Source organism: Cuculus canorus, chromosome 25 (assembly GCF_017976375.1).
Source record: "Cuculus canorus isolate bCucCan1 chromosome 25, bCucCan1.pri, whole genome shotgun sequence".
NCBI lineage: Eukaryota > Metazoa > Chordata > Aves > Cuculiformes > Cuculidae > Cuculus > Cuculus canorus.
The window spans coordinates 6,449,505-6,463,677 of NC_071425.1; the positions used below are offsets into that span (position 1 = coordinate 6,449,505).

Sequence of the window (14,173 nt, forward strand, 5' to 3'; positions counted from 1 at the left end):
TTTGGCCTCAGGGTCTTCTCCTCCCAGCCTGTTCCTGAGCACCAGAGCAGACACAGCCAGCGTGGGTGGCCACGGCTGGAAGTTCCCAAGCTCTGACAAGGCAAGCGAAGGGTGCCGCAGCCGTTCCCCTCGCACGGAGGGTTAAATGCCTGAAGCATTTCAGAATTCCTTGCTGCAAATCCATGGTTACTGAAGGCTTCTGCACTTTAGAGCACTCGGCACACACGAGGAGCTGCTGCTGTGTCTCACATGGGTCACCGCGTCCTTAAAGACAGCGGTGAGGTCAAGTGTCCCGGAGCAGCCAAGGCCAGGCAGCACGAGCTTAGGCGCCTGCCTTCAGGGATTGACCCCTGCGTTCGCACTGGTGAAGCTGCACCTTGAATCTTGGGTTCAGTTTTGGGCCCCTCACTGCAAGAAGGACATTGAGGGGCTGGAGTGTGTCCAGAGAGGGGAACAGAGCTGGGGAAGGGGCTGGAGAATAGGGGTTCTGGGGGCGGCTGAGGGACCTGGGGCTGTTCTGCCTGGAGAAGAGGAGGCTGAGGGGAGAACTCATTGCTGTCTACAACTGCCTGAAAGAGGGTTGAGGTGATGTGGGTGTTGGTCTCTTCTCCCAGGTGACAACTGATAGGATGAGAGGGAATGGCCTCAGGCTGCGCCAGGGCAGGTTCAGATCAGACATCAGGGAAAATCTCTCCACTGAAAGATTCTATCTCCTTCACTTCTATGATTCTATGATCGTTCCAACTGCATCCCACCTCGCTCCCCACTGAGTTCTGCCCCTGTCAGGGCTCTGGACACAACTGTCTCTTTCTATATGGTCGCTTTTCCCTTTAGCTCCAAACAAGCAGCTTTTTATTCCAAGCCCACATCACCAAATCCATCTCAATTCCAGCTTTCCCGCAGCTGCCCAACATCGCTTGCCGCTTGCTCAGACGCACTTCCCATTTCGAGGGCAGCAAGGGGGACGCACAGGACACTGACAAACCCGTCTTTGTGACAGCCAGACAGACGGGCATTCAGCCGCCGCGTCCAAGAGGAGCTGGGCAGCCGGCTCCGTATGTTCCTTTGCAAACGGCGGCTCAATTAGGGCAGCGAATGCTGCACAGTTCACTGGACAGGATCCGCATGCTCATCCATATGCATGACCCCAGATTTCCGTGGTCTGTTCACGGCTCCCTTTTCAACGTCTGACTTCTAAAGTTTGTAGATTTGACTTTTTCACAATGCAGTTGTTGCCGAAGAGCAAATCCCACGTGGAGAGCACAGTCGGCTTCTGACCGACTCCTTACTGCACTAAACAAGGTCAAATGTATAAAAATTCCAAGTTGCGTCTCTAAAAGAAATCCTGAAACCATCCCTCCCCCACTTCACATATTCTATTGGCGGAAAAAAAAAGCAGCCGTTTCACTCAGACTGGAGGAATCCACTGGATTTAATGGAGTTTTTCCAAACCCAGAGAATGACATGACAAACCCAAGTTACACTTGGCATCTCCCATCCAAGTGCCTCTTTGGAACATGTATTTCCAATGCGTTAAAGCCAAAGGAAGAGCACGGATTGTTTCTTTAGGAGGAAACCTGGTGCTTTGAACGTGGACACGGTTAGAGCCGTGACCATGCAGAACAGACCCCCCCACTGATGACAAACACTCGGTTCCAAAGGAAATGTGCACTTTATACACAATTGAAATTAAAATATACAAACAGTAACAGAAACAGCTCCATTACTTTGCATTTTCGGAATGAAGCTAGCGCTGGGATTGGAATATTCTACACACTCTGCTCACTAATGGGTGGGACAGAAGCCCAGAGGACTGACCTGAGATGGGGCTGTATGCGGGTAATGGATCAGATCATTAATTGGAATGGGACAATATAAACACCAGGTTGTGGACTGACTGCATTTTGAGCCATTAATAAGGAGTCGCTGCAGATCGCATGGAGAGCAGCAAGGGGAAAAGGATTTTCACTCCGTTCAGCTGGCGAGAGGCTGTTCCAAAACCACCACGAAGGGTCTGGCGCAACGGAATCCTCTTGGGAAACTGCAAAGCACAACCAGGCAGCGCAGGGGGACAACGAGTGGATTGCAGCCACCCATCTCGTTTATCTCCAGGCTCCAAATGTCCTTCTCAAGTACTTTCAGACATTTTCCACCCAGCCTCTTCACCGCACTCACAGCTTTCTGCTGGCAAAGCCATCTACCCACCTTTGGGCAGTGGGCTTCTCTAACTCTTGCTTAATTAGAGGACCTCTCTAATGAACCCCTCTCGCCCCACGCAGCCAGTCCCACCTCACTGGTGGGAGCCCACTCAAGCTTCTAGCCCTGTTCCACGCTTGTGGTATCACTTGAAGACATCACCCTGAAACTCTTCTGCACAGAACCCAGAGGTCGCTCCTTCCTGGAGCGGTGGCCAGGAGTCACCGGTGAACTGGCCAGGAAGCCAGTTTGTTTCCTGAGCTGAGGTGAAGTGGAGTGAAGGAGGGCTGCCTTGGCTCCAGGCGTGCTTACACCTCTACAGCGGAGTCAAGAGAGAGACAGGATCTATGTCTGGATCTATTCCTGGATCACCTGGTGTCCCACAGTGAAAACAGACCCAAACCAACTCATCAAAACATTGATTTTCAGCAAGCACGTGGGTAGAGGACAACTGTGAGCAGGTGCTCCTACACCCTTAGTTTGAACTTAACGCAAAGCCTGTGCTGAGCCGTTCTGCGGGACAGGAACAGAGTACGGCTCTACCCATGCCCTCCACGGAGCTCCCACCTCTCCCTGCCCAAACCGTACCGAGGGCTGAGGTAGCCAAACAGAGCAGTGCCACGTCAAACAGGCTCCCAAACATATGCAAACGCATGAAAACCTACCAAAAAAAATAGAGAGCAGAGCAAGGTCCTGAATACATTATAAATAGGAGCAAGAAACATACACATTTATCAGCATCTCTCAAACACGAACGCGCACCCTTGCCAAGGAGACGCTGCCAAAGGCAGTGAATACCGCGTTCTCCTGTCGTTAATTAGGAATTCAAGTGCAATGCCAACCCCACGGCATGCCAAATCTGACTGGTCTCTCAAGCAGAAACCTAAATCATACATATTGCTCTGTCTGAACTAAATTCCTCAGACATAACGGAAGGAAGAGGGTTCTGGAATAAGGCAATGTCACTGATATTACAAATGGGTTCTGTAACTCTCCCAGGCAGCTCGTGTGGCTGGGCTGGGGGGAGGAAGGTTCTTCCTGCCGTGTAATGCACGGAGAAACAACCCCACCACGGCTCCATCGAACCTGATTACCTCAGGAAAGACAGCAATCCTCTCCAAAAAGGTACCGCAACAACCTCATGCCCTCGGGGAGTCAGGGGGTTATGCAACGACAGACCTCAAACCCCATCTCTTTCCATAGAAATCACACAAATATGCAGAATTACTGAAGCCAGCAAGTTCTATTTACTTGGGTTTGGATGTCTTACAAGAGTTTGAAGTCTCTCATCCCTCCTGTTGCATAAAGCCCGCGGGGAGGTCTGAGCCCTCTCAACATTTAGGCTGGCACTCGCGCAAACATTTTTTTTCCCATCAGGGATTTTCCATAGGGTGGAAAAACCTGTTGTATTTTTCTGCTGTACACAGGAGCTACGGGAGGACAATTCACGTCCTAACAAACACATCATCTCTGTAAAAGATGGAGTGAGGAACACCACTAATGGATGTTTTCCAGTCCTCCCACTGCTCTGCCGCTCAGTGACCGGACATCGGAGACTCCTCCGGGCTGTCTGCAAGTTCAAGGCACTTCTGAAACGCAGCATACGAACTTGTACGTTTAAAACAAGGAAGACCAATGACGAAACTGTGGAGCACAGTAATAAAACTAGCAAAACGCTAACAGCTCCCCCCTTGCTCTCCCCTCATTAATATAAAAAGTGAAACGTCAAAGATCCAGTGTACAAATACAAAAAATTGTGCATAATAAATGTACTACAATACTGTACATACAGTATAAACCGTTCAATGAGAATGATTTAAATAGACCTATTTGTCTCCTGACTTGGAAGACAGAAGAATAAAGTCCTCTAACCCTAGAATATGCATACAAACCCTTGCCCAGAGGTTGAATCACTAGCCAACGGTATCCCTGAATATAAACAGAGTCAAATATTTACTTAATGGAAGCCGTTATTCAAGGAGTTGCTGGTTATGATAAACTAGGAGAACGATCGCACTCTATAAACTCAGCCAACATTAAATCCAGACGGAGTTCTTCCCATCGCCCGACTTGCTACTGGCACTGCTTTTGTTTGAGCCTGCTTTGGATTTCTTCTCTCTGGAACTGCTGGGATTGTTTTGGTTGTTGTAAGCCTGGATGGCGAGGTCCAGGCGTTCCTGAGCCACTTTAATTTCCCTCTGCAGATTTTCCAGGTCGGCTGGAATGTTCTCTTCGTTGCTCCCATACTGCTGTTCCTGAGCGATATTGGCTTTGTTCTGTCTGTAGGCCATTTTGGCATTGGAGAGTTCCGTATATTGCATTTGCTCTGGCTTGACCGCGATGTTATAACCAGGAGGAGCAGATGGCGTATTCCAAGTGAAAGGGTAGTTATAGGTCCCGGAGTCTTCCAGCTCTTTTCTCTTGTTGTTCAACGTGTCCCGAATTGTGCCAAATCCCAAATGGAGCATCTCCCAGACATTCAACAATAAACACATGCAGCTCACTCCATACATGATCAGCAGGAAAATGGTCTTTTCAGTTGGCCGTGAGATGAAACAATCTATCTTGTGCGGGCACGGCTTCCTGCTGCACACAAAAATGGGGCTGACCGCAAAGCCATACAGAAAATACTGACCCACCAGAAAGCCGATTTCAAACGTAGTCCTCGCCAGAAGCTGCAGCACGTAAATCTTCATGAGCCCATCCTCGCGGATTCGCCGCCTGCCGTCGTGCTTAGCTTTGGCCGGTGCTGGCTGCTCCTTATTCTCCCGTTCGCTTTCCAGCTCTATTTCTGGGTACATCATCGGGTCTTCCTCATGGTCCTCCTCAGTCTCCTCCAAGCCACGGTGTTGTTTCCAGCGCATGGAAAAGCTTTTGCTTCGGATTCTTCTATCGGTTTCGCTGTGTTCCACCATCCGGGCGATCTTATGGATTGCGTAGCCTAAATACATCACAGACGGAGTGGCGACAAGAATGATCTGAAAGACCCAAAACCTCACATGCGAGAGTGGAGCGAAAGCATCGTAACAAACATTCTCGCATCCGGGCTGCTCCGTGTTGCACACAAACTTGCTCTGTTCGTCATAGTAAATGGATTCTCCTCCTACGGCAGTCAGGACGATCCGAAATACAATCAACACAGACAGCCAGATTTTGCCAACAAAAGTTGAGTGATTGTGGATCTCCTCTAAGAGACGAGTCAGGAAACTCCAACTCATGGTGGGCAAATAATTTTATCTAAAAAACAAACAACCCCCCAATACTGATGAGTTGATCAGCTCGAGCTTAAACGGTGCAAACACACAACCAAGAGAGTCAGAGAACTCCAGGATTTCACAGCCGACACACACCCACTGCTGCAGCATCACCTGCTATCGGGAAACTCCAGTTGCCAGAACTTGCTTGAACATCCCACGTCTCCTCCGCAGCCCCTTGAGAGGTCCACTATAAAAAAAAATGCTGCAGTTAGCTGCCATGTCACCAACAGAACCTGCTCCCAAAGCTACCCAGAGCAGAAGAGAAGCATAGAATCATGAAGGTTGGAAAACCCCTCTCGGCTCATCCAGCCCAACCCCACCATGCCTGCTAAACCACATCTCCAAGTGCCACAGCCACATGGTTTTTGAACCCCTCCAGGGATGGAGACCACCCCTGCCCTGGGCAGCCTCTGCCAGGGCTTCACCACTCTGTCAGTAAAGAAATTTCTCCTAATAGCCAATCTAAGCCTCCCCAGCACAATTTGAGGCCATTTCCTCTCATCCTGTCCCTCGTTACTTGGGAGCAGAGCCCAGCACCCACTTCACAAACTCCTTTCCAGGAGCTGCAGAAAGTGGTAAGGTCTCCCCTTGCCTCCTCTTCTCCAGACCAAACAGCCCCAGGTCCCTCAGCTGCTCCCAGAACCCCTGTTCTCCCCTTCCCCAGCTCCGTTCCCCTGAAATTCAGCCGTTCTGTCTTTCAAACGTTAATAAAAACATTTACACTTCAGGCTGAAACCACGAGTCCAGTGGATCGACGGCCAAGCTCCTGTGGAATGTTATGGGCCGTCTTGGCTCTGTCCCACCGTTGACAGCAGCATTTATTTTAACTGCACGGAGGTGGCCAAGCCCTGTCAAAGCCTGAGTGAGTGATCTCGGCCTCAACCACAGCCCACACAAAGAAACTGCCCTCTCCACGGGCCATGCCAGCTCTCCTGAGACAGACATGAACCACCCAGTCAAACCGGAGAAGTTGGCAACTGCTGTTATCTTTGATTTAAAGACAGAACCAACCCAAGGGACCTGGGCAGGTTTCGAGGCTGGAGACAGGGTCTGACCCGAGGAACATCTGATTTCTAATCTGATGCTCAAACTGCTCTCTGGATTTGGGCTCAATCCCTTAGGGAGGCTAAAAAAATCACCTTTCTGGGGCCAGAAAAGGCTTTAGGGTGTATTCTATAAAGGTTTTCCTAGAATCACAGAATGGTTTGGGTTGGAAGGGACCTCAAAGCTCATCCAGTCCCACCCCCTGCCATGGGCAGGGACACCTCCCACTGGATCCGGTTGCTCCAAGCCCCATCCAACCTGGCCTTGAACACCTCCAGGGATGGGGCAGCCACCACTGCTCTGGGCAACCCGGGCCAGGGCCTCCCCACCCTCACAGCAAAACATTTCTTCCTTAAGATCTCATCTCAATCTCCCCTCTTTTAGCTCCAAACCATCCCCCCTCGTCCCGTCCCTGCTCTCCCTGATCAAGAGCGCCTCCCCAGCTTCCCTGGAACCCCCTTCAGCGCTGGAAGCTGCTCTAACGAGAGTTTTGGGAGTGTAGAAGGAAAATCAAGTTAAAAAGTCAAAAATTTTAGTAGAGATGAGATGGAAATCAGCACAAATTTGCAATTGTAACAGTAAAAAGAACCATCAGTGGGGACTCAGGGCTGGCGAAGCTGTGAGGTACTGGAATGAATGAAACCTTGTGATCAACTGACCCTCGTGGAAACTGGTAGAACACCGAGTACAAGAGGAACTGCTGATGCTGTTACAGGACAGGGGAGGAAACAGCTTTCAGTCCCCTGATCATGTCAAACATTGGTTTGTCAAACATTATTGATGGACATTTTCACATGAGAACAACGATCCTAAACCCAGAATTGGACAAATCTCTGGCACTCGGATCTTAGAAGGGATTTATTCCTAACCTGGAGACATTCCAGCAGATTGGAGGAAAACCAGTAGTTGTGACTATTCAGATTCTTCCACACAATGACAGTCGTTCAGAGGCAAAATGATGAGATTTGTGGGGATGCAATCAAAATGGAATTAAAGGATATAAATGTTATAAGCATGGCCAGCAGGGTGAGGGAGGGGATTCCACCCCTCTGCTCCTCTCTTGGGAGACCTCATCTGGAGGATTGTGTCCAGTTCTGGAATCCTCAAGATAAGAAGAAGATGGAGCTTTTTGAATGGGTCCAGAGGAGGCTACAAAGATGATTGGAGGGCTGGAGTACAAGGACAGGCTGAGAGAGTTGGGTTTGTTCAGCCTGGAGAAGAGAAGGCTCCAGGGAGACCTTATAGTGACCTTCCAGTACCTGAAGGGGCTCCAAGAAAGCTGGAGAGGGACTCTCATAAAGGTTTGTGGGGATAGGACAAGGGGGAATGGGGATAAACTGTAGAGGGGCAGATTTAAACTGGACATAAGGAGGAATTTCTTCCCCATGAGAGCAGTGAGGCCCTGGCCCAGGTTGCCCAGAGCAGTGGTGGCTGCCCCATCCCTGGAGGTGTTCAAGGCCAGGTTGGATGGGGCTTGGACAGCCTGATCCAGTGGGAGGTGTCTCTGCCCATGGCAGGGGGGGAACTGGATGATCTTTAAGGTGTCTTCCAACGCAAGCTATTCTATGATTCTATGACTCTATTCCCTTTCCAGTGAAATTCAGAGCTTCATTGGAAAGACAACAGCACGGACACAATGCAGCTGGGCTGTGTGGGACATCTGATTTATTACCTCGTGACAGGGTGAGGAAAAAAACACTGCAATAGAGTATTTAAAAAGCCCACATTAAGTGGATTAAAAGCAACACGGACCTTGATAAATGATTCCCACAACTGAACCAGGAGCAATTGTGTGTAATTAGAGCAAGGACAAGGAGCAGGCCTGGCAACCCAGCTATGTTTTCCCTGGATTCGAGCAGAAAATGGCTGCGGACAAAGTCTGCAAATGGCCCAGAAGTTTGCAGGCTGACAGAGAAAGATGAGCGTTAGCAGTGAGGCAGAAACATCCAGGCTGCTCGAGAGGCTGCGCCCGCTGAAACAAAAGCAAGGCTTTAACCGAGCTCGATGCAGCCACGCGGCTAAGCCGGAGAAGGGGTCGCCTCTTAAAGGAGAGAGCAGTGACTCCGGACACCAGCCGGCAGGGAAGGAGGGAGGGTGAGGCTCTCAACAAGAGCTGGTTGTACCGCAGAGGTGACTTAAACAATCCCGGCCGTGCCACGTGCCCACGGGAGCATGGAGGGTGCGCTTACCTCCTCGTTAGCCCGACAGCACCCAGGGTCTGCGTCTGCATCCTTCAGAAGTTGCTTAGACATCAGCGAGAGAATCTGTTAGTCTGGAGACCAACTGAGGAGCGGGGAAGATGCCTGAAAGTGAGAGATTAGAGAGTTCAAGTGGTTTAGCTGGGAAATACAGAAGGAAATGAAGGCTTTCCAGTGAATCGCTTAGTTGTGCATGTCATCGACCCAAGGCTCGCCATCAAAGCTCTTCTTTTTTGCACAACCCTTATATTACCGGGCTGAAACAACACAGTTTTAACAGGAAAAAAAGAGTTCCAGTCTCCATGCGCCTTCCTGCTGCGCGCAGCCTCATGCTCTGAACCCCGCATTTCAAAAGACACGCGAGCGAGCGCAGCTCTGCAACCCCGAGCTCTGCATTCGTGGGATTCAACAGCACTTCAGACACCTGCACGTTTGGCATTTCCCAGCTGCTTGGTCATGGTAGGAAGCAAAACATGTGGCAGAGCAGGTCTGGGGGTACTGCATCACCTGCAGGGTCTCCGATATATCCAATATCCACACCAGGAACTGGAGTTCCAGAGAGAAGAGCCATAACACCCACAGTCACAGTCACACCAAACCGCTCCACCAGCCTACGCACAAAGCACAGATGTGGACTGGGACACAAATGAAGACTCGAGTTTAAGCGTAAAATTTCACTCGCTGAAAACATTGGGGCAAATTTCTAAAATTTAGATTTTTGATTTCTGAAAGTAAACCACTAAGCTGATTTTAAATTAATTAAATGCCGTTGCCAGCGTAAATCTCGAATAAAAGAGGAACCAGCCTATAAATTCCCAGATGAAGGTTTCTTCATCAGTGGTTAAGAACTGAGAAGTCTAAAACTGGGGCTGGTTTCGCCAAGAGAGGGGACACTGAACCTCTAGCTTTTAGATAAGCTGCTGCCTTGATATCAAATATATCCTTTCCAAGTGTTTACAGCCTTTCTACAGGGAGTATTTTCTCTCTGCAGACCACGTACCTGTGGTTGGCTCTGACTGACCAGAGGGATGGAGCACCTCCTGCATGAGGAGAGGCTGAGAAAGTTGGGGTTGTTCAGCCTGGAGAAGAGAAGGCTCCAAGGAGACCTTAGAGCCAGGTACTGTCTCTAAGGAGCTCCAGGAAAGCTGGGGAGGGGCTCCTGATCACAAAGCACAGGCACAGGGTGAGGAAAATGGTTTGAAGCCGAAAGAGGGGAGATTGAGATGAGATCTTAAGGAAAAAATGCTCTCCTGTGAGGGTGGGGAGGCCCTGGCCCAGGTTGCCCAGAGCAGTGGTGGCTGCCCCATCCCTGGAGGGGTTCAAGGCCAGGTTGGATGGGCTTTGGAGCAACCGGATCCAATGGGAGGTGTCCCTGCCCGTGGCAGGGGTGGATGGGCTTTGAGGTCCCTTCCAACCCAAAACATTTTCTGATTCTAAATTAAGTTTTAGTCCAGAGCAGAGCTCCTGACACCAATAGGCCAAGAACTCCTTTGTCTGCAAGAAAACATTTTGAACAAAGCACCGTAACCTTCACCTAACAAACATTGAGCATCTCCCAGATTTGTTGTTCTGGCAATATTTAACTCAATAATTTTCCGTTGTTTGAAAGAAGAGTCTATGGACACTGACACACGTCTGAAAAAGGCGAAATGTCAGCAATTTCAGCTAATTTAAGTCATGCCAGAATGTGCCTTTGCAAGAGACTTTCATGCCTTGTATTTGTCATCAGCTCTTCTAGCGCTTCCAGCTCCTTAGAGCGGGAAGAATCCGCGATGTAGATGACAGGACGCTTATCTCTGACAGCAAGCCGGCTCCTGCAAATTAAAGCTTTGCAGACACTGACATTCGGAAAGAATAAAGGGGAATTTGGGGCAGGTACATGGGAAAAGAAATCAGCCTTCCCATAGTGAATCTCTTAACCAAACTCTCCCGCATTATTAGAGACGGGTGTTGTGTCAGCACAGACGTGGACAGGGATCGACCCCTCAAGTGTGGAGGGGCTTTGAGGTGCCTCCCAACCCGACCCAACCCCACCAGCCCATGTAGATCTGAACAGCAATTAAACACAGGGTTAATTTCAGCTCTTTCTCATCTAACTGTGATGGGTTCCCACCAGCCAGGGAGGGAAGAACTGCACCTCCAAGAAACAAGCCACTGAGGCAACCTTAAAACCCTGCCTTCGGCTGAGCCGGATGAAGGGGCAGAATCACAGAATCATAGAATAGTTTGGGACAGAGGGGACCTTAAAGATCATCCAGTTCCAACCCCCCTGCCATGGGCAGGGACATCCCACTGGATCTGATTGATCCAAGGCCCATCCAACCTGGCCTTGAACACCTCCAGGGATGGGGAAGTCACAACCTCCCTGGGCAACCTGGGCCAGGGCCTCCCCACTCTCATGGGGAACAAATTCTTCCCAAGGCCTAATCTAAATCTGCCCCTCTCCATTTGTACCCGTTCCCCCTCATCTTGTCACCAACAAGCCTTTATGGACAGTCCCTCTCCAGCTTTCCTGTAGCTCCTTCAAGTACTAGAAGGTCGCTATAAGGTCTCCTCGGAGCCTTCTCTTTCTGGGATCATCCTTGTGGCCTTCTCTGGACCCGTTCCAACAGCTCCATCTACTTCTTACATTGCGGATTCCAGAACTGGACATAATCCTCCAGATGAGGAACAGAGGGGCAGAATCCCCTCCCTCCCTGCTGGCCACGCTGCTTTGGATGCAGCTCAGGACACGGTTGGTTTCTGGGCTGTGAGCGCATGTTGTGGCTCATGTTGAGCTTCTCATTGACCAGCACCCCAAGTCCTTCTCTGAAATCACATCCCCAGGCACCTTGTTTACCCACCTCTTAAACACCTCCAGGGATGGAGACTCAACCACCTCCCTTGGAAGCTTCTGCCTGCACCTGAGAATGTGGCAACCAAGTTTTAAGAACAGCCTGGCTCCAGGCTGTCGAATCCCAAACCCCTTCGACTTCACAATACCAGGACACATTTCATGCCATTCCACTGGCGACAGAGGGTGGGACTGAGCGCACCCTCAGCAAGTCTGTGCGTGACACCAAGCTGATGGGAGCAGATGAAATGTTTGAGGGATGGGATGCAATCCAGGGGGATCACAGCAGGCCTGAGGAACGGTCCTAAGTGAAACTCATCAACTTCAACAAGGACAAGTGCAAGGGCCATCACCTGGGCTGGAGCAATCCCCAACGAGGACAGGCTGAGAGAGTTGGGGTTGTTCAGCCTGGAGAAGAGAAGGCTCAGAGATCTTATAGTGACCTTCCAGTACCTGAAGGGGCTACAGGAAAGCTGGAGAGGGACTGTTCATAAAGGCTTGTGGGGATCGGACGAGGGGGAACGGGGATAAACTGGAGAGGGGCAGATTTGGACTGGACGTTAGGAAGAGTTTCTTCCCCATGAGAGTGGTGAGACATTGGCCCAGGTTGCCCAGGGAAGTTGTGGCTGCCCCATTCCTGGAGGTGTTCCAGGCCAGGTTGGATGGGCTTTGGGCAGCCTGAGCCAGTGGGATGTCCCTGCCCATGGCAGGGGGGTTGGAACTGGATGATCTTTAAGGTCCCTTCAAACGCAAACTATTCTATGAACATCAGCAGAGAGTTGGGGAGGGAGGGATGGGTGGATGGGTGGATGGATGGATGGATGGAGAGCAGCCCTGCAGAGAAGGACTTGGAGATGCTGGAGGTTGAAGAATCAGACATGAGCCGGCAATATGCGCTCGCACCCCAAAAAGCCAACCGTACCCTGGGCTGCATCAAAACAGCGTGGCCAGCAGGGCAAGGGAGGGGATGCTCTGGGGTCCCCAACACAAGACAGCTACAGACCTGCTGAAGTTGGCTCAGAGGAGGCCACAGAAATGGTCCGAGGACTGGAGCAGCTCTGTTGTGGAGAGAGGCTGTGAGAGGTGGGGTTGTCCAGCCTGGAGAGGAGGAGACTCCAGGGAGAGCTGTTGCAGCTTCTCAGTCTACAGAAGGTTCTTAGAAGAGAAAAGGGAGCTTTTTACCAGGGCCTGTGGGGACAGGACAAGGGGCGATGGTTTTAAACAGAGAGAGGGCAGGTTTAGATGGGACAGGAGGAAGAACTTCTTCATCATAAGGGTGGGGAGGCCCTGGCCCAGGCTGCCCAGAGAAGTGGTGGCTGCCCCATCCCTGGAGGGGTTCAAGGATGGCTTGGATGGGGCTCAGAGCAACCAGATCCAACTGAGTTTTCCCAGGAAGAGAGGCAAAATGCCTTGTAGGAGCACGGTCTTCCAGCCACGAGCCCCAGCTCCTGAGGAGAAACAGAGCTGAACCTCTCATCTCTCTCTGAATCTCCATAGCTCACCCGCACCTCCTCAGGCAAGGTTTGAGGAGAGAGATTCTATAGCCCAAAAGCAGTGATTTAGGGGAATATATTTACAGGAAGACTTTTTTTCCCCTTAAAACATGTCCTCCTCTGTTATGCTAATGAAATTTGATTAATTTATTAACGATATATCTGTTTTGGTTTGTTTTTTAAGTAGTTTAAAAAAGACGTGCTGAGCAGAAAAAAAAATCACGAATAAATGCATGGCAATTCTGTTGATAATCAAAAGAGGTTTCATGCTGCATGAAAGTGAAATTGGGCCCACAGGCTAATTAAAATAGGATTTGAATTAGGATGAATGAATAATTAGCATTATTCATTCAAATCTCATTTACATTGGGATGGAAGAAGCTGCATTCATTTTAAGGAAGCACAGGGGCTCTTTTTGGACCTGACAAATTAATAAGACTTTGCTGTTGAGGAAGGAGAAGGTTGTGGCCAGAGCCGGAACTGGTGAGGCACCAGCACCCCAGATCCCGCTCAGCACCCACCCAGCCAATCCCACCCGAGCTGCGCTGATCCTCGTACCCAACTCCGAACCGATACAAGGAGGAAGAGGTTGAGTTGAGGGAGGGGATTCTTTTGGTAGCATTAAGGAATGAACCTGTTGCTGGAGGTGGCTTTCTGCAGGGTGCAGATGGGTCTCTGAAGCAGTGAGGGGAAGAAATTATTTCATTGCTGGGACAGATGGCAGTGGCACAGCCAGTAGGGCGAGGGAGGGGATACTCCTGCTCTGCTCTGGTGAGATCCCACCTGGAGCCCTGGGCGCGATCCAGGGTCTCCAGCACAAGACAGACACGGACCTGTCGGAGAGGGTCCAGAGCAGAGCTACAAACAGGAGCCGAGAGCTGAAACAGCTCTGCTTCGGAGAAAGGCTGAGAGAGCTGGGGTTGTTCAGTCTGGAGAATCACAGAATCACCAGGTTGGAAAGGACCCATTGGATCATCGAGTCCAACCATTCCTAACACTCCCTAAACCATGTCCTACTTCATCCACCCGTTCCTTAAACACCTCCAGGGAAGGCGACTCAACCCCCTCCCTGGGCAGCTGTTCCAGTGCCCAATGACTCTTACTGTGAAGAATTTTTTTCTGATATCCAACCTGAACCTCCCCTGGCAGAGC

The 14,173-nt window shown here is 50.4% G+C and overlaps 1 protein-coding gene across 5 annotated transcripts in view; it reads right to left on the reverse strand.

Moving 5' to 3' along the window:
* Nucleotides 1-1,304: 1,304 nt before the first annotated feature.
* Nucleotides 1,305-14,173, reverse strand: part of GJC1 (gap junction protein gamma 1) — a 32,375-nt gene continuing 19,506 nt past the window's right edge. For 4 of the 5 annotated variants that reach the window (XM_054088147.1, XM_054088146.1, XM_054088149.1 and 1 more), the window contains 3 exons: nucleotides 8,687-8,800; nucleotides 5,565-5,640; nucleotides 1,307-5,433 (listed from right to left, as the gene is read on the reverse strand). In XM_054088147.1, coding sequence (XP_053944122.1) covers nucleotides 4,233-5,414 — 1,182 coding nt within the window. In that variant the 5' untranslated portion in view covers nucleotides 5,415-5,433; nucleotides 5,565-5,640; nucleotides 8,687-8,800 and the 3' untranslated portion in view covers nucleotides 1,307-4,232. Of the gene's footprint in view, nucleotides 5,434-5,546; nucleotides 5,641-8,686; nucleotides 8,801-14,173 lie in introns of all 5 variants that reach the window. The other variant, XM_054088148.1, reaches the window with a different exon arrangement.